The sequence below is a fragment of the Pieris brassicae genome, chromosome 10 (genome assembly GCF_905147105.1).
Source record: "Pieris brassicae chromosome 10, ilPieBrab1.1, whole genome shotgun sequence".
NCBI lineage: Eukaryota > Metazoa > Arthropoda > Insecta > Lepidoptera > Pieridae > Pieris > Pieris brassicae.
Genome location: NC_059674.1, coordinates 9632564 through 9660399, shown reverse-complemented (window position 1 = coordinate 9660399; position 27836 = coordinate 9632564). Strand labels below are relative to the sequence as shown.

Here is a 27836-nt window from a genome sequence, read left to right as displayed (position 1 = left end):
ATGATGTTTGTAATTGTATATTAAGTTTCATACATGAATAAATGATATTTTGATTGCAGATAAATTACTATCTCCTTGATAAAGATAAAATTAATTTAATTAAGTTTTGAGATTCGTATCTGAATAAATACAGGTTAGAGATATCATACGAATATTTACTTAGTGAGATTTATTTACTAAGTGAGATTCATGTAGTACCAAGTTGGTTAATTCATTCAGTCCCTACTTAAAGAAGCTTATGTCTTGAGTTATTACGTATTTAGCTAGCCTAACATCTTATATTGACCATATCAATATTACAAATCATATATGTTTTAAATGAATACAGGCTGCCAATTTTATCCGCAACTACTCGAAGTCGAATATGGCCTTAACAGCTTTAAGAAAAGGTCCGCCGTACCGCTTTTTTGCTTGCGATTGCCGTGCCCCCAGATAAAATGTCAAAGATTGCTGTTTATAACAAGTATTGCTCACCTTTGACAATTCTAGAACGCGTTTTAGGTACAGTCATTGATAAAGAGAAACCTTTTTTATCTAGTAAAAGACACCTTTGTTTGAACGTTATATTTAATGAAATATCCTATAGATAACCATGTAAATGGTTAAAGTAACTAGAGCGTTACGCGATAATTGTATGCAATATGCCATTGGCATGTGCTAACGTGTTATGCAATTTTTTAAATTCTAAACAATCAGTCGTACGCAATTGGAGTGGTGTTTTGGCGACTAATAACTTGCAGTTATTGTTTCGCGATTTTTTGTTCTGTGGTACTAAACGCTCTTTATAACTGTCTTCAAAAATAAAAGGAGATGATTTTGATTTTATAATTGATTTATTTGACGTGATTTTTTACGTGGTAATAGATCACTGTATTCTGGATGTCGATATATTTAGAAGTGAAATTATAGGACTCTTCAATTCAGTGGCGCTATAGTGCCCAGTGCGCTGTATGGATCTTCAGGTCTGCCTCAGGTTGCATCCGTTTTATTTATCATTAGACAAACAAGTAGGTGATCGGCGTGTTTGACACATGGCGTCGATTTTTGTATTTAAGTGATGCAGTTTCCCTTCGTCGATCGAGCGAGCGTTAAATGCGCACATAGACAGAAAGTCCATTGGTGCACAGCCAGATCGAACCTCCGACGTCAGGGATGAGAGTCGCATGTTGAAGCCGTTTTTTTTAATGAGGTGAAAATACACTTACGCACTATGGATGTGGAGCATGCTGAAGCCACTGGAACACTGCTTGTAGTCATTATACATCTTGTATTTAATTTATCAAATTATATTAACAAAACATAACATTAATAATTTCTAAGGCCAAGCCAGAGGTTACCTTCGTAGGTTACGTAGGTTCCATAAAAGTTGTTACCAAATTTCGTCCAATTACTTTAATCTTGCAATCAATTTTTACTTAATTAAACATTTACGATCAAGGTAAGTCAAACGATGGGTCGCGTGTAGGCAAACAGCCCAGCCCTCTCGTTATGAGGTTAACACCCGAACACTATTCGAATTAAATGTAAAACTATATTCCAGAATCTAAAAAATCCATTAAATATATCTTTCCGCTTTTGGTAATGTTGTTTAAAACTATTAAAATTTTCATAACATATATTGTTTTACTTTAAGTAAAGTTCTTCTTGAACAATGCCCTTAATTTGAGAACTGCTAGTAAATCTTTAAATGTCTTTTTTTTCATAAGTACAAGGTTATCATGAATTCATTTCTGAAATGATTTGATTTTATCACACTGCTGATCTACCGTCTCCTCAATTGTCATGATTGGATTTTTTTTAAATTAATTTTCCCGTCGTTCTTAGAAGGTTCCAGATCAGTCTTTCCCGACATGGGGTTACACTCTACAGAGTTGCAATTAAATTGTTGAGGGTATTAAAAATTTCTTATTACTATTTGGATTTTGTATTTTAGTTGTTTACTTTATAATTTGAACATTTACTGACTGTGTTTCGTTGAATTTTTTCTAGTAATTTCTTCCTAATAATCATTTAAGTTTCTAAAGTGAACAATTGAACTAATTATATTAAAAATGTTTGTTACATAAAGAGTTTATAAGAGATGTGGCACAAAAAACGGCTCTAGATAGTCCGGTTTTATGTCCACACATCAAAGTTTTTTTTAGTTATAAAACTACAATACAATTAAGCCACCTTTACAAAATCCACGGAAAAGTTTTGCTATCCATTAATCCTCTCCAAGTATACCCTCAAATCCATTAAGCTACAAGAGTAAGGGGGGATGGGAGCGTGTTGACGCTGGAGTCTGGTTCTGGAGTCGAATGCACAGCAAAAAGGTTATGTTTCTGGCAGCGGTGATAATTGTACGGAACGTAGTCTCATAATCTCTCCCAGCAAGTATGCGCTCTTCATGTCGTTATTATGCTTAAACCAAATTTGATCATAGCTAAATCCCTACGAAGTTCTAGTGAATCATACCCTAAAACCCCCAAGAATAACTTAGTAAGGCTAAGAAGTTATTTCTTTCTAAACATAAGAAATATAATTGATTTAACCAAAATGAAACCTGATTTTTTATTAGTTTTATCGTTGTTACGCAATAAAAGCATCGTTAAATACGGTCTTTACTTTCATTTACCAAGATGTTTAAAATTTAAAAACCTACTGCAGTGCGTTGTGCCAATAATTTCCCCTGAGGCAGCTCGGTATTCGCTTCGTGTTTCAAAATATTACCTCTTAACACCTAAAGGGTTTTGTAATCTATTCACACGTGTCTTATGTGAGATACTATATGTGTAATATTCTTTATATTATAATTTTATTCACTTTATATACCTACGTTGTATATAAGAAAAATCTCAATCTCTTTCGTAGCTTAACGTGTAACCAATAGGCTCGGTGTCCAGTTTTATTATTTTCACATTACTTGTGTCAACATGAACAATAATATTACTTTATCTATATATATATAAATGAATCTCTCTTTCCCTTGGTCATCCATCACGCGTTAACGGTTGGACCGATTTCGCTAATTCTTTTTTTGTTGTGTTTGTTATTGTCAGGAGAAGGTTCTTAAGAAAGAAAATTTCGCGGAAAATAAGTATACTTAACCACCATATTAAGTAATCAGACTAGTTACGACGGCAATATTTTTTTAGTGCATAGTGATTTTACAATTCAAACTACTTTCATGTAACCTTATGGCGTTTGATATAACATTGACAGAATGCGTGCTGCAAATATCGTCAAAGAGGATGTAAGAAAAATTAATATCGTTTTAAACATATGCTTCGATAGGAGTTATTATATTGATAAAATACATATAAAATAATTACAGTCGCTAATTGTTGGTGGCATTAATCTTGAAAATCCATGTTTTCCACATGGCCAGTTATGTTTCGCCTGTTTCCATGTCGGAATACCAACAATACTATTTATATACGCGCCAGAAAAACAAACAAAGAATGTTGTATATCATTACATTAGAATAAATCATTTATAGTTAATTATACCAATTCGAAATCAATATTCATAGTTACGACAGGACAACGTCGGTCGGGTCCGCTAGTAGATTATATAAACTTGGGAACACATGTTTAGTTCTTGCAAATTAAAAAAAGACATATATCTGAACATATATTCATCCGCCACCGAACTTAACTCGAGGTTAAGTTTTTATTTAGTAATAGTTTAAACAAAGCTTAAATATTGGTCGTTGTATTTCCGAGCTGCACAATATAAGCTAAGTTTTTTTAATAGACATAAAACTATGTTTAGGCAGTACATATGTTAAGCAGTTGACCTAGCGTCTTCAGCGTGTGATGCTCATCCCTTAGGTCGTAGGTTCCATCTCCGGTTGTGCATCAACTCTTTGTATATGTGCGTATTTAACATTCGCTCGAACAGTGAAGGAAAACATCATGCGAAACCGGCTTGCCTTAGACCGATAAAGTTGACGTCGTGTTCCTATTAGATTCACAATTCGATTGTAAAACAAAAAAAAAGGTGTAACGCTCCCGATGTTTTTATTAAGTATTTACCTACTTTGCGAAGAAGTAGATACATGAACGATATTGAAGATTTACAATAGAATTACATTGACATCCGAATTAGTTTGGCCAAGTATGGGAAGTTTAAGAATACATGGCTATATAAAATTGTACGTAAAAGTGTATCTTATATATATATATATATATATGACTTATTTAACAGTTTCTAATATAGATTAACGTTATAAAAACGGACGTCAGTTAATCGTAAAATTAAAGTATAATTACGATAAATCTTGTTTAAATATAACTATTATGTAAATAGATCCATTAAATCATTAAGAACAATCCGCCATCAATCATCTCGACGTAACTCGAGTTATAGATACTATGTGAATGAATAAGTTTATATAACAAATATATTATTTTATGTGATTGGTATAATTAAAACGACTAAGTTAAGAGCTATTGTTATGCATTTAAAGCTAGCCTGTGTACCAATACATCATCATCGGAGGTTGAGGTAGATTAAGAAGTTCCGTAACACTTCGACCTCCGTCGGTCATTTGCCGCGCAGCACCACTATATGGAACCAGCTGCCCACTGTAGTATTACCGGACCAATTCGACTTAGGGTCCTTCAAGAACAGAGTGTACCAATTCCTAAGGCAACGCACTCGCGAGCCTTTTGGCATTGACAGTTTCCATGGGCGGTATTACTTAACATCAGATGAGTTGCCTGCAAGTGACTTCAATGGACAAGTGAGAGGTACACAGGATTGCGTGAAAGGAATCAGCACGACTAAGAATGAAATACCAACGAAGTGGTAAAAGCACTAAAAGCTAATAAACTACTTAAAGAAAAAAAGCACGGTGCGCGTCAAAAATTTGTCTTAAAAACGTTATCGTATGACGGGCGTCGAAGTTGTGGGGGTGAATACGAGAGAGTAGATTCAAAAAGTTAATTATTACATAAATACAAATTCGGCATTTATATTATTCAATTGTTATGATTGGAAATTTATTCATTAATTTTCCGTAGAGCGTTCTATTAAGAAGGCTCTTGATAGCCCTGTTGTGAGATCCCACACACAAGTTAAAGGCTAAACATGGCCTCGAAATTACATGGAATGATTTTAAATTAAACTCGTCTATCTGATATCGTTTTATAGCTCTAATTTAACATGACTTTCTTATAATATTCGTGTCTACTTTAAAATGTTTTAGAAAGTTTGCCCCAAGGCCATATAATTTTATCTAGTTACAAATAAACTTATGCATACATTGTTATTAACCATCTGATAAAACTTTCGCTAAATCTACCTATCACTTTACAGGTCAATACGTGAATTATTTTATGAAATATATACATTATGTACACTATGTGTTGGATGGAAACACTTTGGAATCGTGAAGAACATTGTAAGGAAACCGCTAACAAAAAGACGGTGTGTGTCAGGCACAAGGTTGATCACCTACATGCCTATTAGAAAAGAAACAAATTCACGAAATTCAGATTTTTGTTATTAAATGAAATTTTGATATTATATAACTAAGTACCCTGCATATGTTACGATAAAATAAACTACTAACTAAAACCCAATTATAGGATCATTAGAAACGTATTAGGTCATGTGGTTGTATGTATATTGACTTAAAAGTAATGATTAAGCATTGGCCGCAAAAACACTGGCAAAGTTACTCGAAATCCACGCGGGTGAAGGAACAGAATATCTAGTAATATTATAAGTAAAAGACTACTTATTGACGTATTGATACGCTACAATCATTTTGAAATACTTGCTAATTGAAACTCAAACTCAAAATATTTTTGTTCATATAGGTAAAAAAGTACACTTATGAACGTCAAAAAGAAGTAAAATTAATTGTAAATTTACATTTACTACCAGTTCCCAAGTCAAGGGCGTAGTAAGAAGAACTGGCAAGAAACTTTCCGCCACTCTTTTTATTCGCCAAGATAGAGTCATACAAATTGTTGGAGCGAATCAGTCCCCAAGGATAAGGATCAAATAAGTATTCATCAAATTTATAAAAAGCTTTATTGATTAATTTACGTTTAACATTACATTGCATTATAGTTTATTGAGGTAATATTACCTAATTTTGGAAAAGATTTGCTAAAATTATGTTTTATCCTATATTTCCGTAAATAAACTAATTAATTTCGTATCTCAGTTGCATTCTTAAGACTCTTATTAATTTATTAGAGATAATCAAATTGCCTCCAAATACGTAACAAGGCTTATTTTTTGCACAAGAGACCAGAATCTGGATATAAAGTTAAAGCAACTTTCAAGTATAAATTCTTTATTGTGAGTAATGTTTACATTTTGTCTGGACCTTGTCGGTTTTGGCAAATTTTATCGTATCATCGTTAAATAAATTTAAACTGCGTATTGCGTTCTTTGTATGTGTTTATGAGCTTTAAAAATTGTTCAAATAAATAAAAGTCGGGGTAGGAATTTAACACATAAGTGATGGTGTGTTGGTGCCTGCTTTTAAACATCGTTTACAATCTGGTATTGTAAGTGTAAGGGAGTCACAGTGCTACGGTATTTTTTTTATATCATACCACTAATGTATGAGTCAGAAACCAAGTCTGAATTCAACTAATACAGTTTGAAGATTCTGGTTTATAAGTTTTTGGCTCTGCAAAATTGTATACATATATATGAAATATTTAATAATTCTTATAATTAATAACTTGATTGGAGCAGTGTTGGGTTGAGTCTCTCATCCCTGAGGTCGAAGGTTAGATCCCCGGCTGTGCGACAATGGAATTTCGTTATATGTACACATTATGATATATTTAATATTCCAACGGTAAAGGAAGACATCGCGAGGAAACCGGCTCGCCTTAGACCCAAACAGTCGACGTATGTCAGGCACAGGAGACTGACCACCTACTTATTATCTTAACAATAATCATGAAACAGATACAGAAATCTGAGGCCCAAACCTAAAAATGTCGTAGTACCCCTGATTTATTTATTTTATTAATTATTTGACATAAAAGTCATGTAAACCTTGTTTGGCAATTATTTCAAGATAAAAAATATAATTTCTTTCTTATACTTAGAGTAAGTCTCAACGTCGGAACTTAGACGCCCATATGTCAAATGCAATGTCTTCAACACACGGTACTCACTTAGTATTACACCTCGACTCTGAGTCCTTCGAAATATAGACAGGAATTAATTATTATAGTTATATATTTTTTACTTTATATCGACAGTTGGAAAGAACAAACGGCGCGATTTTACGCGATGATGAGATAACTCTTAAGTGAATAACACTATATTTTTAAAACTTAAAATAGTTAATTTTCATTTAATTTTAATTAGTAAATAGTAAATTAGCCTATCTGTAAATAAAAACTGTTACGGTTAGGATCTTAACTTAGTGACAAAGTATAATTTTTGTATAAGATAATTTTTAGTATTAACGGGTTTTTAATGGACATATAAAAACTTATCAAGTAATTCCTACTTCCTTGTGTCGTGGTAAACAATAAGGTTAATGACCTCACGAGTTGAACATATTTGCTTTCCAATTCCTTGATACAATCTTTATTCATTTGTCTAATTTATGATTGTAATATGTGATTTTGATTCGTGACTGTGAATGGTTAAACGATATGACGAATTGTGTCGCGTGTCTGTGATTGGACTAGAGCGGCTGACCAATAACAGTTGGACGATACGCGCCATAGTTACATTCTCACACCCGTGATTGACAAATCCTGTACCGGTATCTCGGGATAAATAGCGATAGAAAAGGTTTTTTTATCACAAAAGAAGCGAGCAGCTAAGTACTTACCGCCGCCTATAGGCACCTGCAACACCACCATCTTTGCAAGTGCGTTGCCAACCTTTAAGGAATTGGTACGCTCTCCACGAAGTCTTCTAGGTTTAGGTTTAGGTTTAGGTAGGTGGACTCAGTTTCCGCACTTAGACACGTAGTCGGTCCGTTGTGCGTAGAAGCCCTGGCTAATTTAGCCAGCCCAACTCCTTCCAGAAGCACAGAAGTCTCCCGGGCACTTCACAGGCTTCGCGGAGCGACCTCACTGTTCCGAGGATTTTTGTACGTTGATTAGCCACAGCCTCGCATTCCAGGACTACGTGGGTGACTGATTCCTCTGCGCTGAAACAGCCTCTGCACAAGGGGCTGTCTGTTGCGCCTAGGACGAAAAGATGTTTGTTAAGGAGACAATGGCCCGTGATTGTCCCTATGATTGTTTTGAGATTGGTTCTGTTCAGGTTTAGAAGTCGCTTAGTAAGTTGCGGGTTCACAGCCGGCAGAGCTATTTTGGACTGTTTGCAATCTACACTTCGCGACCATCGTTGATTCTGGAGTACAGTGGATCTCTGGCGAATCCAGGTTCGAACTAGCGAGAAGGGCAAGGGGAGAAGCGGATGCGGGCCAGCAGGTATCATACCAGAGCCTCTTCTCGCAAGCTCGTCGGCTGCGTCGTTGCCGAGAGAGCCACTGTGTCCCTTAATCCACTGTAAGGTAACTCTATTTGTTAGAGCTATTGCCTCCAGTGCTTCGTGACACTCCAGTATTAGTTTGCTGTTTGTGTTTTCGTTACCGAGCGCCATCAGCACGGATGCACTGTCCGATATGAGCTTAATGTGAAAGTCGTTGACTCCCATCCGCTGTACGGCTCTGGCTGCTTCGGTTAGAGCGACACATTCACATTGGAAGATTGTGCTTTGTGTGCCCAGAGGTAGGTGTATGTTGATGTTGAGATCAAAGGAGAAAATACCAGCGCCTGAGCCACACCCTGTTTTTGAGCCATCAGTGTATATACGTAGCTCATTCAGGGGCGACTGATCTTGCTCCTCTTCTCTCAGTTGTATAAGATATTTCTTGTTGAATATTAATTGATTTGTGATTCTGTCACATGGCGCAGCTATAAGAGGTTGGTACTCTATTGCCCTGTTGAGAATCACTGTGTGTGAACTATAGTGGTTTTTTCCCCATAGGTCCAATACCATAAGCCTGATGGCCGCAAGTGCCGCCTCCTGCTGTATGTGTAGGTCTAGAGGTAAGATTTGCAGGGCTATCTCCATTGCTGCGGTCGGAGTTGTTCTCATACAACCGCTAGCAGCGGACAAGGCAAGCCTTTGGAAGCGTCCCAGTTTCGTGATCGCCATTTGAAGTTCAGATCTTGGCCACCAAACCAGGGCTCCATAGGCCAGCATTGGCCTGATTATGGCAGTGTATAGCCATAATGTTATTTTAGGCGATAAGCCCCATTTCACGCCTAGCATCTTTTTGCATTGATAGAAGGCGATCGTTGCTTTGCTCAGTTTGTGTTCTAGGTGTTTGTTCCAGAGCAGTTTACTGTCCAGAATCACACCCAGGTACTTTATTTCATTTTTGAGTTTGAGTTGTGTGTTGAAGAGTTTTGGAAGCCTGTGTGGTCCCAGAACCCTCCGGTTTGTAAAGAGTATTAGCTCTGTTTTTGATGGGTTGACAGATAGCTCGTGCTTGATGCACCATCTCTCAATTACTTTGAAAGCCCTTCCCATGAGATCGCATAGGGTACTTTCAAAGCTTCCCGATATCAAGATAGCTATGTCGTCCGCATAACCCACTGTGTAGAGGTTGCCAGCGTTGAGTTCTGTGATGAGCTCGTTAACTACAAGGTTCCACAGTAGCGGCGATAAGACACCACCTTGCGGGCAGCCTCTGCTGACAATGCCCCGTGTCGTGGAATTAACAGTGAACTGTATAGCTCGTTGTTTTAGCATGTTGTTTATCCACTCTATCAGGGTTGATGATACTCCACATGTAACGAGTGCTCTGGTAATGCTCGTGAAGTTTGTTTTGTCAAAAGCGCCTTCGATGTCAATAAATGCACCAAGGGTTGACTGTTTTAACTTCAGGGAGTCGCCAATGCGAGACACAACGTTGTGGAGTGATGAATCCGTTGACTTGCCTGGGCTGTAGGCATGCTGATTTGGGTGCAGGAATTTGGATAGCGATACCTGGCTACGTATTTCCAGATCTCCAAGCCTCTCCATTGTTTTTAACAGGAAAGATGTGAGGCTTATGGGTCTGAAGGATTTTGCCTGGGTATAGTCCTCTCTGCCTGGTTTTGGGATGAATATTATTTTCACTTCCCTCCATTTCAAGGGTATGTAGCGGTGGGCTATACATGCTCGGAAGATTGAGACAAGATAGTCCACCAAAAGGTTTCTACTCCATCTTAGTAGGCCTGGGAAGATGCCATCCAGGCCAGCCGCTTTGAATGGTAGGAAGGAGTTGATTGCCCATGTTACTTTTTCATTTGTGATTATTTTGTGAGCTACATTCCAGTCTGAGTCGGTGGTGGCACTTTCTGAGTAGGGTTGCCATGCTTGGTCGTTGGCAATTATGCAGCCTGGAAAGTGTGTTTCCATCAGTAGTTCACATGTTTCTGCATCGGTTTTTGTAAATGATTTATCAGGTTTTTTAAGACAACCAATTGAGTGATAAGGCTCACTAGAGAGGCATGATTTCACTCTGGTTGCCTGGTTGTTGCTTTCAATGCTGGTGCAGAAGTGTCTCCAGCACTCTTGCTTCCTAGAGCGTAAAAGTTTTTTGAATCGTCTTCTCGCGATTGTGTACTTGTCCCAGTCGGCAGGTAAACGGGTATTTCCTGCTCTATTGAACAGCTTCCTGACCTTCTTTCGGTGTCTCTCCAGTTCGGGGCACCACCAGTTATGTCTACTCCCCCACCTAGGCATGGTAAGGGGACACGACCGTTCAAAGCTGGTCTGGAGTAGGGACGTTAGGTTATTTACATGTTTGTCTATGTCTTGTACATCAATGGTGGTTGGTATTGTTAGTTTGCTTACCTCTGAGTCGATTATATTGTAAAATTTTACTGAATCAGTTCTCCGAGGTATGCGTCGTGGTTGTGGTTTAGGTAGCTCCCCTTTGATTGTAAAGCGGATCCACCTGTGATCTGAGCATGATAGCTCTCTGGAGACATGCCAATCCTGTATGTGATCTGACAGACCAGAGGTCACCATTGTTAGATCGATTATGGTTTGCGAGCGTGCGTTGATAAAGGTTGGTTCAGAGCCGCTGTTTGCTAAGATAAGATTATTGCTAAGAATGAAGTTAAGCATATTCTCACCTCGAGCGTTGGTATTTGCATTACCCCATAGCGTGTGGTGCGCGTTGGAGTCTGCTGCGATTATAAGCTCCAGTTTCTCCCTCTCACAGTAGTCAGCCAGAAGGCCGAGTTCTGGAGTGGGCACGTCCTCGTCACCCGGTAGGTAGGCGGACGCCAGGACGATGTCTGGATGTGCGTCCCTAGGTAACCTAATGGTTGTAAGGTCCCTTGAACACAGTTCGTTAATTAGGTATGCTGGTACATGTTTAGGTATGATAATGCAGGTTCTTGGGTTACTTACTGAGGTATCCAGCAAAAGTTTACCACCGGTGTTACCCAGGCCGCATACCTTGCCATTCCTGATCCACGGCTCCTGGATCGCGGCAATGGTCTTCGGGTTGGTCTCCAGCAGTCTGCGTAGTGAAGCCGACGCTGTTTGGCCGTGCTGGAGGTTGGTCTGGATAAGGTCAGTCCGGTTAGGGGGAGGAGCGCAAACAGCTGTCGCTGAATTCACTCCCCCCTGTCTCCTGAAAGAACTCGTCATCCGAGGTTAGTTGCACCGGTGAGGGTGGTTGTTGAGCTGTCTCCATGGGGACGTTTACCTCGGCAACCGCGGCTATCTCCGTCGTTGACGAGGGCGGCTTTGGCCCCGAGGATCCCGTCCCCGATGTACTGGCAGTAGTTACTGTGGCGGCAGCTACCACTGAGGGTTCATCCTTTTCCAGAATTCGGATATAGATGTTCCCCATCAGATAGTAGATGCGACGTTCGTGAGCCTTGATCTTTGAGATCTCATATTCCGGAACACGAAGGAACAAAGATACGCCTGTCGGGTCCTGTGTTCTACGTTCGTGAGTCAGGGTCCAAGATCTGATGTTTAGGTGGCGGTTTTGCCTGGTGATCAGTTTCCGTAAAGTTTCCGTGCTACCAGTGAACCCTGGAACATGCAGTAAGCACGGCACCTTCTTCGGAATGTCTGACTGAGGCCGTACCACCAGTTTGGTGTCCGGTATCGGATTATTGATGACATCACATGCTCCGGTAAGCCATCCCAGCGTGTAGGTATCCTCGCACCAAGTTTTGAGGACACCATCTGAGAAGTGGGCTCTTCCCCGGAATCTGATGTCGTTGGGTTCAGTTGCTAGGGTAGCTTCAAGATCCGCCATGAGCTCATCTTGGATTTTACCCTCACGAAGTCTTCTAAATGGTAACGGTTCGGAAATACTTGGTATAGCAGCTGGTTCTATAAAGTGGTGATGCGCGGCAAGTAGTGGCGTCTCATTCTGTCTTCACATGCGATGCTTTGCTGGCGATAAAATAGATTTTTTTCTATAAAATATACATTGCAAAGTTCATTTTTATGTTTCTCAATTCGCATCGCACAATTGGCACTCAACTATAAGAATAAGAAATCGTAGCAAGGCTATAACCATTGACCTCTCTAGACTTACAGGAAACTATTTAGTTAATTAAGAAAGAAGTTGCGTAAAGGTGAAAGTCAAAAGTCAAGATCGATAGTCATGGCCGTTCATTGGCTCCCGCGCCGGATGTGATTACTTGTTTTGCTTAGCAATAATTGTAAGGATAATTCACTTCCGGGTTTTTGAATTCCGAAAATATGTAATCCAACTTATATTTGTTGTTTAATCATCGACCTTCTTTTTGTCTTTGTGTTCTTTTTCTGAAGCCTTTACATATTGGCCTGAAGTGTGCGATCATTGTTTATATTTTGTTTACGCTTCTAATTATTAACTAAAATATATAACTTAACTAATGTTTGGTTACATAACTTGTGGAGCACCTATTTATTTTTATTTCTGTCCTGTTCTTCGTTTTTCATATGTAATGTAGGGCGGTGGTTGCTTTCGACGTCATGGTTCGAAAACAATCGCAATATAATTTCAAGGGGCTAAAAATCAAGCCTTACTTAATTTTATATACACTATGCATTGGAACCTCTTTAGAGTAAACCTATATACGTAAAGCCCAGTACGGATTGCTTGCTACACAATAATTGTTTGTGTATGTGTACTTAGAGTTGAATACGTTTGAAAAATAAATATTATTGTTCTTGTCTATTGACAATGTTTTAATCTTTTTCAGAAGTGGCAATGGACGCGATGCGTGCGTTCTGCCCGCGGCCAGGCTGCGACACCATAGTCCAGGTGCGGGCAGCCAGTCCAGCTCATTGTCCCAACTGCAAACATGACTTCTGCTCGCAGTGCAACCAGGAGGTATTGTCTTTTGTTAACATAGCTTTTACACATTAAGAAAACACTTTTTAAACGGATTGAAGCTATGTATTAATATTATTAACTTATAATTATTTACATAACTTTAAATTTAATTTTTTTTCCGACGTTTCGCGTGCTTTACATCGTGCATGGTGAGTTTATAATAATAATACATAGTTTCAATCCGTTTAAAAAGTGTTTTCTCAAGGTATGTACTACTTTCAGAATTTAAATAGTGTATGTGTTCGATATTTAAATTTAAATTTTACGCAGCACTGGTCAAGTGGATTATATAAATTTAAAATTCGATTATGCTTCTGAGTGATGCCGTATGGGACTTGCAATATTTTGTAGATAAACGTAGTGTTTGAGATTTACATTTTGGTTCATTTGGTACTTTCAATTTGTATAATTCCATGTACCTATGGTCGGCACACTCCGTTTCCATTACTCTCATTAGGTCTGTTGCGCGTATTCCTTATACCTAATATCGTTTTGTTTTGGTAACTATTTGAGTTTGATTTGTGTTTGGTGAATTATTTGAATATTTTAAAATAGATTAGTTTTATACATCTACGAACGTAATGAGCCTTAGTACAATAGCTGGTGAAATTATGAAATATGCACCGGCGCAGTCATTACGCGTTTAACATAACAATACGATGAAAATGGCAAATAATCGCTTTCTCCATACAATTGCACTGTGTACACAATTGTATGCTTTCATTTCTTATTTTCTCTAGGAAATAGGATATTCGGACCTGAATTTCACTGAATGCTGAAAGATTATGTTGTTATCTTTTAACCTAGCGATTATAGAAGCAAACCTAAAGTCATGAAACACTGAGTGAGCCTACTAACTTGTCTACAAATTAGCAGCAGTAATTGCAGAGCAGTTTTGGTCTGGTTGCTTCAGCGTCATTGGCTCTCTTAGGTTGTAGGTCGTAGGCTGTGAACGAATGGATGTTTCTATGTGCGCCTTTAACATTCGCTCGAACGGTAAAGGAAAACATCGTGAGGAAACCGGCGTGCCTTAGACCCAAACAGGCGATGTTTGTCAGGCACAGAAGGCAGATCACCTATTTGCCTATTAGATTGACAAATGACCATGAAACAGATACATAAATCTGAGGGCCAGAACTAAAAAGGTTGTAGCGCTTTGAGTGGTTTATTTTAATTATAAAGCGCGGAACAACTCCATGCTATATACAAAGCCTTTTAATTTTAAATATTTCATTAGTTTACTTTATCATATTGAAGTCAATCGAAGATCGATTGTAGAATGCTCTGGCTAGCACAGATTATAGCATATTATATCGATAAAACAATTTGGTTATACTTTTGAAGTTTAAGTTCTACGTCTCTCCTTTTTTTAAGAAGTCTAGAAGTAACTGCTATTAGCAGTGAGACCCACCATTAAGTTTCTTTTTTTTTCTCCAACTCTGTGTTATTGTGATCTACTCGTAAATCTCGGTGTGGAATTTGGTCATTGTTAAATTCGACAGAATTTATTTGATTTGATTTTTTTTGTTTTATGAACAATAATGTTGTTAATCTAATAGACGAGTAGAGGCTTTTTAATTTTCCGCCAAAGTGCCGCAGAACCGCGACAGGCTTGAGAGGATAACCTTGCACATTACTTACTCGAGCTAAGTGTAAGGCACAGTGCCAAGCCGATGCAGCACTATTGTTCTCAAGAGCCTGCAGCGGAGAAAGGGCCGTTTGCCATTTTTTATTTTGTTCTTTACTTGGCGATTTTTATCTACAATGGAGGCTCTGTTGCTCAGGAAAAGTGCAGTGCGTATAACCAGCAAGTTGACATTTTATTTTAAGTAATGTTAAGAAGAGATTTTTTTTTATCGTTGTTGTTTCACTACTGAGCGCTTTCTAAGACACTTGCAGCTCACTATTATGTGAAACCTGCCAGTCGAAGTCAGAGCCAATTTGACTTACGGTCCTGCAATGAAAAGAGCGTACCAATTCTTAAAGTGCGGCAACGCACTCGCGAGCCTACTAGTAAGTAAGTAAGTGATATGACACTTACAATCCTAATAGGCAATATCACATATAATCATGTGAACTTTTTTCCCGTGTACTAAAAACCGACATGAATACCTAAAGATAGTCCAGAGAATTCATTCAGTGCAAACGAGATTTGAATTAAATTAAATATCGAATGAAAGAAGCTATAAAAATAAGATTACTTTGCCTTATCAAACTGATTGCGATTGTAAATCAAAAATCATCATTTTTTCGATTGTTTGGAATTGAATTATATCTATAGATACTGAAAATAATGCTTACTTCATTTTATACCACATTACACTAAATAATAGAATAATCTTGAACGATGTTCGAGAACTTTCTAGGCAGGATAGCGGTTGTCGTCCTTCCTACCCTTCACGCACAATTCTAGAACCTACGTACTCTTTATCTCTTTTGCACATTGCTCCGTCCTTGTCGTACGGCGTTCTAGAATGTTCAGTCTGGCTTCGAGAAGGTTCCGATCGTCCCTCTCCTTATTTCACACCTAGAAAGTTCATTCTAGAGTATTCCTTTATCAGTCCTGAAAACGCCTAAAAACGGGTTTTCCCGAAAACTGTACCACTCGACTACACTTGGTCTAAAAAAAAAATTCAACCCCTAAAAACGAGTATAAAATTATGCAAATTACAATTTTCTAATATGTGATTGACCCTCCAGGAACGGTCAGAAACGTTTCAGCTCGCTGAAAACGTCTTTAACTTTTGGAACAATCGAGAAACATTACAGTCAACTCATCGTAACAATGTTTTATAGGCATTATCTTTGTGCATACACATACATAGTGTCTTGTCGGCTTTAATTAAATAGAGGTGATTTATTGCCAGGCCTAAGACAACCTTAGAAAGCAAGTTTTATTTTCGGAAGTCGCCCCGACCTTGAGATCTGGCGCAACGCCAGCCCACAGCTGTAGTGAGATTTCAATAACCTAATTTCAGGAATAAGTAAAAGCTACACGAAACAGAATTTCGTCAGTCATATTCAATTATTTTTCAAGTAAATAGTGATCGTCACTTGTTTATATACGACACCGCAACCTGTACTAGAAGTTTGTCAGTATCTAACGCTCTGTGTAAAATATGTGTGAAAAGATTTTGCGCGTACCTTATCTGTGTTAGTTTTAATATTTTGTCAAAAGCATACTAGAGCTGTGGTTCCTAACATGGTCCACGTTTACTTACTGTGTTTCGTTAACAATTTCTTAGTGATATCTTCCTATCATTTAAATTTTAATATTAAAGATTATTACTGTACCAAGTTCAGGGGCCTAAGAATTTTTGAAAGGTTAAGGTAACATTGTACTATAGCTTTTAATTAAAACTTTTCAGCTCTAAAACTACTAACTGTTGTCGAAATACTGCACTGTTTTTCACCAAAATATAGTGTGATTCCTGTGGAAGGTTTAAGTGTAAAATTCCATAGGGTTTTATTGAAATTGACTGCAATATAACGATTAAAGTTAAAGAGGTCGAAAAATATGGTCGCCAAAAGTATCGCCACATTGCTCTCATATATTTCTAGCAATGTACGAATACACGCTTTAGGAATTAAGTATCAATAAGACCCTTTTGGTGTTAAGGAGGAAGCGAAAACGAAATCCGAAGAAGAACCCAGATGACTAAAAACGCAATTATAAAACTGTTGTGTTTATGGAAGGAACATTACAATGAAAACAAAGAATTAATTGGTTGAGACTCTGGACCTTCCCATTTTCCTTTGTAGCGCTTAATCCTGGTCAATACGGACTGAAAGGAGAAAAATGGTGTTGGAGGTGGATGCTAAGAATTACCTGGGCAGCGAAGGAAATAAACGTGTCCAAGTTACAGTAAAACAGTTACAGTTACTTAAACGGTTACAAGTAAAAAATAGTATTTCGACAGAACGGAGGGCATCAGACCTTGAGGCACATCACCCTACTCGCTGGACAGATAGAGAAGTAATAGCCATTACGGTCCATCACTCTGGCGTAGAGGCTTGCCGAAGACCGGGGAGAGTGGAGAAAGTTGTGCGGTACCACTAACACGACTTTCAGAAATGAAGAGTGATACTGAAGAAGAAGGCTTTAATCCTAATCTTTTAAAGTAATTTCGTACGTAGATGAAACCTAGACATGGAAAGAGAATATTAGATTATGTATAACCTAATTAACTATGGACTTAATTGTATTACCTCTGCAAATGATGCAGAAGACGCCTTTAATTACAGGCTGTAATGGAATGTTAATTGATGCGTCGATAAAATTGTTTTAACGAACATGAATGAACATTATTTATTTTTATTAATTGGTCTCGTATTACTTGTATTGTTAAATGTATTGTATAACATTAATACTTCAGTGGGTACCTTATTCCACATAGTGGTAGCGCACCGAAATAACTGCGTTAATAACAGCCTCCTGACACACGCCGTCGACTTTTTGTGTCTAGGGCATGCCGGTTTCTTCACGATGTTCTCGTTCACCGTACGACGAAGTGTTAAATACACACATATAAAGAAAGTCCATTAGTGCACAACCGGGAACGATCCTATGGCCTCTGGAATGAGAGTCGTTAACTGAAACTAGGGGGTTTAGGGGGCCAACACTATTCTAAAGCAGTACATTGATGATTCATGACAAACAATTATACGTAGAGATAATTTATATCAATTATATAATAATAAAGCAATTATAGAGTTAATCTTGCTCTAGATGAATAGACGCTGTTAGAATAATGTATCTATACATTGCAATGCAAATCGAATAATTTATGAACGATGTAAGCGATGGAAGCGATGTAAGAAAATATAAGATCGGTGGCGGTTTTTGTAGATACGTTTGAAGCTGGTTAACAAGTAACAACTGACATTAATCGTTTAAAATATGAGTTTATGACGTACATAAAATTAGGGGTTGGGTTCAAAAACTAACTTGGCTTATCTAAGGGTTCATAAGCCACACGTCAATACAAGTGCAATGATTGTTTACATTTTGTTTACGCTTTTAAATGTTAACTAATGTTAGGTTACATTACTCACGTTGTGTTGCTATAACTGCTAAGATGGAAATTATTATATGTGTCTACAACGCATTTCCGAGAAATAATTATATGTGAAATATAAGGCTATTATGGCGGACAATTACAGGGCTGTCTGGATTTTAATGAGCTTAAAGTTTTGTAATTCCTTCTATGCGTTGAATGTAGTTTATTAACGGGTACTTTGAGGGCGTAGAACAATTAACGAGTGCTAGAAAAAAGTTGCAGTAATTAAAAAACGGTAATTTGCGTACATGAGCCACGTGGTGGGCCATGATAGCTACCACCTCCTTCAATTTATTATATACGTAATGGAAAACATCCAGGGTTATCCATCCATGTTAGTAGACGGAAAAAATTATGGCTTCGTAACGTTAGGGAGTGGGCGGTCATTGAGACTGCGGAATTGTTGCTGTATCTGGCAGGACAAGACACGCTTCACAACACTGACGGCCAGCCTCTAGTAATGTCTCCAATGTCACCAACTGAAGACCAGTTAGAACTTTGGCTCCTACATATAAAATTGCATATGGTTTTTAAATTAATAACCAAAAAAGGCTTCATCTCTCTGGAAACCAGTAGAGGTATTTCCGAACCGAAACGACTTAGGGTAAGAAAAGAGGGTACCATGAAAGGTCGGCAACACACCTAGCTCCCGGTGTTGCAGGTGTCCATGGGCGGCGGCTATCGCTTTATTCAAAGTGGTCTGCTCGGTTGCCTCAGGTCTCATGACAAAACTACGTAATTTCAAATATGTCTTTAGAAGAAAATATATCTATTCATTTGTCTAGCGATGCGTTTTGAAATTTTTCATAGTGTTTATAATTGATTAATACCTCTGTCTATACCCGGTGTACAGTTTTTATGCTCTTTACTCGGAGAGAATGTGTGTATGGTGCTCGTACATATGTATTTGTGTGTGTACGTTTAAGCGTGTGTTCAAATCGGCTTGATTAAATGTCTGATAGTATTCTGAGGAACAATGTTAGGCCTTCCAATATCTTATTCAATATTTTTTTTAGAATTTACGAAACATTTAGTTTGTCTCGTCAAAGATCGCCCTCATTTTTATCATATACATTTTTAGTGGCATGGTGGAATTACCTGTGAAGCGGCGGCTGCGTCTTCATCAATGGGAGGCGCCGGTGCACCCTTACTTGCTGACTCTGAATTGATAAAACTCTGCCCTATGTGCCGAGTGCCCATCGAAAAGGACGAAGGCTGTGCCCAAATGATGTGCAAGAGATGCAAACATGTCTTTTGCTGGTATTGCCTGGCCTCGTTAGATGTAAGTGTATTTTCTCGATACATTAAGAGAAATAATAAAGCAATTTTTTTTTAAACATGAAATTTAAATTTTGATAAAAGGTATTTTGCAAACAAATATACGAGTTTATTTTATTATAAATATATTTTAAGTCTATATTGGTACAATTTTGTGTTTTCAGGACGATTTCCTCCTGCGCCACTATGACAAAGGGCCGTGTAAAAACAAACTGGGCCACTCTCGCGCATCCGTTTTGTGGCATCGCGCTCAGGTAATATACCAAAATGGGTAAATGGGTTAAATTTGATGAAAGGCCGGCATCGCACTCGCGAGCTCTCTGGCATTGAGATTATCTATGGGCGGTATCACTTAACATCAGGCGAGCCTTCTACCAGTAAGTCCAATCTTTAAAAAAAAAGCTATCCAAAGGTTCCTGAGATGACCATGTTTAGTAAAAAAACTTCGCCGGTAATCAAACTCGGGACCTTTATGCATATGTTACGTCTCATACTGATTATTTTGACTTCGATTACAGGTAGTGGGTATATTTGCTGGATTCGGTTTGCTGTTGCTGGTTGCTAGTCCGTTGCTGTTGCTGGCTGCGCCGTGCATTGTTTGCTGCAAATGCAGGTAAGGTCTTTAAATTACCAGACGCTCGTACGTAAAGGAAACATCATGAGAAATCCCGGATTTACGCATCATTACTTACGTATGTATGTTTTTGACATACCAAGCCATTTCATATAAATTAAAAAATGTATAGAAAAAAAAAGACATTTACTGCCAGTTGTAATTGTAATTGATTGTAATCGAAGATACATAATTTTCAAATTAATATACTTATAATACACTAACGGACATGACAGACGTTGTCCTGTGAAGTTTCTTACGTATAAACCATTCTCGAATCCACAACACAACAAATTTCATCAAAATTAGTCCAGCCGTTTAGAAATTAAATGACGAATATATATTTAGAAAGATTATTAAACGAATTTAGTAATAATATACATTTAAAGAAATTGTTTGATGATCTTTACTCAGTTCGAATGTATGTTCTATTAGCTAATTTGATTGATCGAGTTTATTATGTCTACCCACATATTTGTTGTTGTTTTTGTTATTTTATATACCTACATCTGTGCGGCCTAATTATTAATCTTAGTTTTATATATAGTTTCTCAATAAGCGAATTATCTATGCAATTCTTATGAGAAATAAATTTATTCTTAAACCGTAATTTATCCTTATATAGAGATAAACTAATATAAGCCATTGATAACATTCATTTAATCATTTCAGATTATGCAATCCAAACACAAAGAACTTAGAAGAGGTGGACGAAATCGAAAGCATCAGTCCGGGCCGAGAAGAAGAAGACAGGACGCGGTATCTCGCCGAATGACGGTTTTAAACGAATTATTATTTTTTTTAAACTACCCTCACTTTAAAAGACCAGTACAAGCAACTGCGGTTAAATTTGTTTCTAGTGTGACTGCGGTTTTTCCCTGCTATTGTAAACACAGATATTTATTGTATATACAGTACATTTATCAAATAGCTTAGTCTGCATTTACGTAACAAAATATTTTGTGCAAAAAAATCATTTGCAATATTTTATTTTTATCTCGGGAAGTACTGTATTTATTATTGTCACGTGATATTGCGGGTAGCCGCTAGCGGGGATAAATCGGAGTGTCGCTAAATATGAATATTGCTTAAATATTTTGGAAAGTGTTTAGTCAGTCGATATTGTGTGAGAAAATGCGATGGTAAAAATTATTTATTGAGTATTTAAGATCTCCGTAAAAGATGTAATTTATTACTAGACATACAATTGTACGTATGTAGATTATGTAAGATCCGAAATCTAATTTAGATGAATCATCAAAAAGGCATTTTAAAAAAATAATTTAAGACGCAAGGTAGCTTGAAAAATAAAATTCCTGAGAAAATAAGTTATGGTAGCAAAATTAAGCCTTAAAAGAAACAAAACTTCATTTAGAAACTTGAAAAGCTGGTATTTGAACCTGCTATTTTTTTCAAGTTAAGAAAGTTAACTTTTACTAAGCAAAATATCGAGGGACCGTTAAAACAGATAAATAAAGTAATATTTGGCTTTAGAAAAAAGGATTTTCTTCTAGGAGTAATCTGTTTTGTCAAAATCGGTTAAGTAGTTTTTGAGATACTCACGCATTCAGGAATCAAGTATATAAGTTGTATATAATATTGATAGGTTTGCAACTCGGGTTTCATTTTTAAAATTACTTTTGTTAAATTTTTTACTGACTAATTCTGTGTACAATTGTCGCGTTGTTTTGTTTTTTTTTAAAAGGTAAGTTTTGCTATTAGCGCCACCTCAAGGGGGTATTGTACTGAAAATGTTATATTAACCTTTATGCGGTGAACTCAACACTGCCCAAGGTGTCAAACTATAATTACGTCATCGAAACATGACGCTGGCATTTTGTCGTTATCTTAGTACAAAAGATCTTATTTAATAGATATGGCATAGGGGTTCGATTTCCAGCGAAATATTTGTTTATTATTCACGCACTTATAACCAAACTCTTCATCTATGATAGATGATGGATTGTCCTATGTCCCATTTGTAAACAGAAACAGACGACAAGTGTAACATCGGCAAAATCTGGTTTTTTTACCGCATGATAAACAAATTCATTCAACTTGTAGTAGTTATCATTTCGCTGGGAATCGACTGTCGGACTTTAACATAAACATTTTCATATTGACCAATTTATTACCGATAATTTGGGAATTGTTAGATCAGCATATTTTAGAACTTCGCCCGTCTTCTTTTATAGGGCTTCCGGATCACATGTGCTGAATTCGAGGTTTCCGTTTACCAATATTACTGATTGTGTTTCATTTATTAATTCTTGGGAAACTATAGGAAGGTCACCGGCCCCAAATTAAAACACAGCATTTAGAAATTAATAAAAACCTCTAAGTCAAGGTGTTTAATCCTAAAACTCCTAATTTGTCATCATTACAGCATTGAGGTTGATATTAGACTTGGTCGTAAACTCAAGTAAGTGAATTTGCTAATAGAGATTGTTTTTAGGAATCATAAATAATACGTCAGCTGTCAGACTCCGGCGTGGCAGTACTAATTAATTTTTTTTTTCTTTTCCATCAAGATGATTTCTGACGTAATTGTTGTCAACACAACATACAATATAATAAGTCTCAAGCAACATAATATCACACGGCGGTTCTCTTTCCTAAATATATAGTGTTCATTCTTCTGACAAAATTTCATTATTTGTAAGATTTGGGAACCCTTTTAAGTAAAAAATACCTGTCAGGTTTCTCAGCTCTTCCATAACAAACTTAATAGGAAATTCCATAAATGAAAATTTTGCAAATGTCATTACGTCACGTGAGGGAGCGTTCAAGTATTACGTAACGAATTGGGTGTGTAAAACTTTACGATGCGGGGCGGGGATTGAATTACGCGTTATTGTTAATATTATTTCCTACTTTCCAGTACATTACACCACATAATGGTAAGTTTTAGAGTTTTAAAGAGTCACTGGAGGTGGTCACGAAACGTTTTACTATTGGATACAGAGACGTTACGACGCCTTTCATGGGGGGGGGGGGTTTGAGAATTTTCAAAAATTGCGTGACGTTATACTGGAACGCTCCCTCATGCGGTAATGTTCGCGCATATTTACTAAGAAATCTTACATTGTCTATGGTTTACACGAGTACTTAAATTAAATGTAAATATGTCCTAAGTTATATTTTAAAAACTTCTGCGCAACTAATGACTTTACCCTTAATATTTATATTATTTTCCTTACCAGGGTTGCCTGAAAAGATCGCTTGTTAGCGATAAGACCGCCTGTTGCATCCCCTATAATTTTTCATTTAATGTACGAGTTATTAATAAAAAAAATATTGGGCCACTACGCCTAATCACTTGCGGGTAATGTATGATCATGTGACCTTGCGTGTTTGACGAATTTCACTAGTAATTTATTCGTAGTTTTTTTTATTATTATTTGACTGATTTAGTAAAATGAGACTGAGTAGTTCTGTTGGAATATTCCTCAAATTGGAGTGTTGACTTCAACTTTCATAGAGTGCCACAAACATATCCGATACGAGTCCTTCATCAATTTAACAACCGGGCCGGATTAGTTGCGGCGATGTGCTTTTATTTGAGGGTAAAACTACGGATAACAAATTCTTATTGAGTCAATAAAAATACAATATATATATATATATATTCGAATTAAATTAATTGTAATTATTGTAACAGTTGTCTAAGAGGAAACCGATTGGACTAAAAAGGGGCCGTTCAAGAATTACGTAAGCAGATTTAATCCTCCCCCCCCCCCTCTTGTCAGCAAGAGTAAGCAAAGCTCTCAAATATAATGGTACATAAATGTATTAAATTTTTGTAGGAATACACGAAAATGCATTGAGTTTTCAAGCATAATTACGTTATCATCAAATAAAATCAAAGCCCTGCCCTATAGAGCTTACGTAATACTTGAACGGCTCCAAATTACAATTTTGCTTACCTGATCTCGTGTCGTACTTATTTATTCTGGCCTTAAGTGATACCTTGATATACCTATAATATCCCAGTCCTTTATAATATGGTTCAAATGCTAAATTTTCGGCTATATTGGAGTAGACAATAAATTCCGTATAAACCCATTCATCACCATCACAATTCTGAATACTCTTCAGAATCCAGGGTATTACTTTTGGCTGGTAAATAGGACATTGCTACAATTCACAAACCATGGAGAATTATACCACATGTCTCTTGATTGTTATAAAGTCTATTTTACAATTTTCAATGTTTTTAATATATGAAACTTATTTATCCATATTTCCATACAAAATGCGCTTAGCGTACATAGAATAGTTTTATTGTAATAATAATAATGTAATTGTGTGATTAATGAGAGTATTTATTCTACAATGAGCAAAATACTATATATTTAAAGCGATAAAAAATTATTTTGATCACTGATTATGTCTTAGGTTTGTTTTACAAGACTACTCAAGTATAAAACTAGGTGAAATTGAATCCACAGTTTAAAAATGTTATTTATGTTAACTAAATCATGCATTTCTTTAATTCTATTTATTGTTAAGGGGCCGTACAACTATCACGTAAGCAGATTTACTGCAATAAGCAATTTATCCTCATCCCATACTCTTGTCAGAATAAGCAAGAAAAGCTCTCAAAAATAATAATAATAATAATACATAAACATATTAATTTTGTTGTAGGAATAGACAATGTGTGTAATACTTACTGTTGATGTAATCACCAAATAAAAAAATCAAATCCCCTATATAGTGCTTACGCAATAATTGAATGGCCCCTGTTGCTTCATACAAATTCTTACAAAATTAAATAGACATTAGTTTTTTTTAAGAATAAAAGAATGTAAGACACATGTTTGTAATTGTTTTTGGAGATCAAATTCAGGTTGGAGAAATGTTTTGTAAACCGAACCTAAAGTGTGTTAAGTGTAACTGCAATGCAGTGAGAAACAATTCAAATATTTACACATTATTTTTCTAATCACTTGAATAAAAATCAAAATCATTATAACACACTGCTTTCCATGTGTGCGCTCTCAAGAGCCTTAACAATATATTTAAATCTAATATTTATATCTTAATGTAAATAATAATTGTACTTAATATGAGGTTCGATGTAATGGATTCACTCTGTGATCAAAATTCAAAATCTTTTATTTTGAGAACAAAGTGGAGGGTAGATCATAAAATAAACTGTATGAATGTGGGTAGTTTCTTATGTGCAGAAACGGAACAAAACTAATAATGGTTGCACAATTGTATCATAAAACACTGATAGCCATTTCATTTAGTCTTGGTGATAAAGATATACATTATTAATGTTCATAGTAACCCACAAGTCAGTTGTATTGTATATTTGAAAATGGTACTTTTATAACAATTTTAACCCCTTAGTCATTACAAACGACCCTCGTAAGCTTGTCGTAGCAAGCTAGAGAAGCATTTGTAGAATTATCCAGAAATGTCTATAGGTTTTAAATGTAAGGTTAAGTTAAGTTCTCAATATTGACTTTGTTTACGTCCATATTGATTTTTTATAGCTTTACATCTCAGTTGACTACAAATCATAGTGTTATGTCGAAATTTGTATGGACACAGATATGTAAAGCATTTAATCTTAGTCCTTTAGGAATCCTAAGTTCAATCACTTTGGTCCTTTTAGTTTCTCATTATTTTGTATATATGAAAGAAAAGATATTTTTTGTTATTAATATTTGTAAATGTAGTTTTATTTTGTTGAAAGAATATTAACTTTCTGTTGATAGATATAATAAAGAACTTTTTGATGACTCTAAATGAAGTTTTATGGTACATTCCCTTTAATGGTAAGTATGAATAATATAAAAGAAAAGATTTCATATCAAAATATTTTATACTTTTAGATAACTTCAATATTGATACAAACACACACATATGAAAACAACTACAAACTCAAAAACCTTCAAGCTTATAGTAAACTGCCATAATTTCTTTATATCATCATGAATGTCTGCATGTAGAATTGTGAGGTAACATCAATTAATAATTAGATAACTTGTAGCTATAAATTGTTAGTTTAAAGTATCACTCAGTATACAGATAAAAACATTTATTTACATATTTATACCTAATTCAATGCTACTAGCTGATAATAGCTAAGGACATGATATGATACTTTACCACTTTCTTGAGAGACCAGCAGTTGAATCAAAAAGCAAAGGTTGTTTGAATTCTCCCCGCATATCAACCATATAATGCATAGAGTGATTCTTAACTTTTAGAGGAAGTTGAACTTTAGCAAACTTCCTATCTTCTTTACAACATATATTCTCTATAGGAACTTTCATAATTCTATTTTTTCCAAAAGGTGTGTAAGTTACAAAAGTAAGATGCCTTCCACCTTTGTTGAGAATTAGATATCGGACTGATTTAAGTGTAAACATCCATATCATCCCCAGTGAGCCAGTACCTACAATTAAATATTTAGTATAATATTGTATTGTTAATAAAATATAAATAAATATAGTGCCTTGTACATACATCAACATCCAAAAGAAAAAAATCAGGTAAAATTTGATTTAATATGCAGAAATCAGACTGGAATATAAATCATAAAAATGCTAAAGCAATAAAAAGCTGAGTTTACATTTTACTGCAACAGTAGCTACTTAAAATTATAACATAACAGTGATTTAAAACATATATATATATATATAATAACCTACCGACAAGAAGAGCTATAGCTCCTAAAGTATTCTTATACTTATTTTCACCTAGATTGATTTTCCTAAACCATGGAGTTTGTTCATCATTCATTATTGATGAGTCCACAGGAGCATCTCTCAAATTCTTTAAGGCAAACACTCCTAAATAGCTCCAAAACATGTATTGCACAACAGCGAATATATTCATATACCTAAAATACTTTGGGTTTTCGTATTTAAATAAAATTACATCCTTTGTTACATTGGTATTTACATCATGTATCGGTTTATTAACAGTGGAAGTAAATCTCTGAGCATTCATTTTATGTATGTAATATTGGGGAGAATGTCGAAGGAAAAACGCTGTTCGTTTTAATATTGAAAGAGAAAATGGTAAAAACATCTTAATCGATTACTTCTTTAGAGTATATTTTAAATTAAAATTTTAAATTATAAATTCTACACATAACCTCTATCTAAAAATTTAAAACATATAGCAGCATACAGACTAGCGAAAATTATATTTATTCTTAAAGATCAGAAGTCTGTCTCTATAGATGAAGTCCACAGACTAGAAGGGCAAACCGAAGCGAGTGAACCTCAGACTTCTGTTAAGCATTCTACACAAAGACGAAGAAAACTGAAAAAGATATGCTACTGACACACTACTCACTACTGACATAACAATAACAAACTTATGACCGTAAATTTCTGCAGACTGTCTAATACAACTGAATGAAACAAACAAACTGCGTCCTCTACTGGAAAAGTTTCTAGTAGTCTTCCCCACTGCTCTTGCCAGATTCATGCACCTACATGTTAGGATTTTAAAATAGGTCACTAGCGATCGGTGGTCGGTAGCTAGATTCCTTCATACTCCGTAGCTGGGTATACCCTAC

General features: G+C 36.2%; 2 protein-coding genes across 4 annotated transcripts in view; one reads left to right on the top strand and one right to left on the bottom strand.

The window, feature by feature from the left end:
- The window catches only part of LOC123714867 (probable E3 ubiquitin-protein ligase RNF144A), a 92679-nt gene extending 69504 nt beyond the window's left edge, over positions 1 to 23175 (top strand). For all 3 annotated transcript variants that reach the window (XM_045669487.1, XM_045669486.1, XM_045669488.1), the window contains 5 exons: positions 13203 to 13333; positions 19478 to 19678; positions 19839 to 19928; positions 20193 to 20287; positions 20960 to 23175. In XM_045669487.1, coding sequence (XP_045525443.1) covers positions 13203 to 13333; positions 19478 to 19678; positions 19839 to 19928; positions 20193 to 20287; positions 20960 to 21062 — 620 coding nt within the window. In that variant the 3' untranslated portion in view covers positions 21063 to 23175. The remainder of the gene's footprint in view (positions 1 to 13202; positions 13334 to 19477; positions 19679 to 19838; positions 19929 to 20192; positions 20288 to 20959) is intronic.
- Positions 23176 to 26327: 3152 nt separating this feature from the next.
- On the bottom strand, positions 26328 to 27436 carry LOC123715347 (transmembrane protein 223). The gene is made up of 2 exons (XM_045670318.1): positions 26959 to 27436; positions 26328 to 26702 (listed from the first exon to the last, which is right to left on the bottom strand). Exons 1-2 carry the CDS (start codon positions 27338 to 27340, stop codon positions 26410 to 26412), a joined length of 675 nt encoding a protein of 224 aa, XP_045526274.1. The 5' UTR covers positions 27341 to 27436; the 3' UTR covers positions 26328 to 26409.
- Between the last annotated feature and the right edge of the window lie 400 nt (positions 27437 to 27836).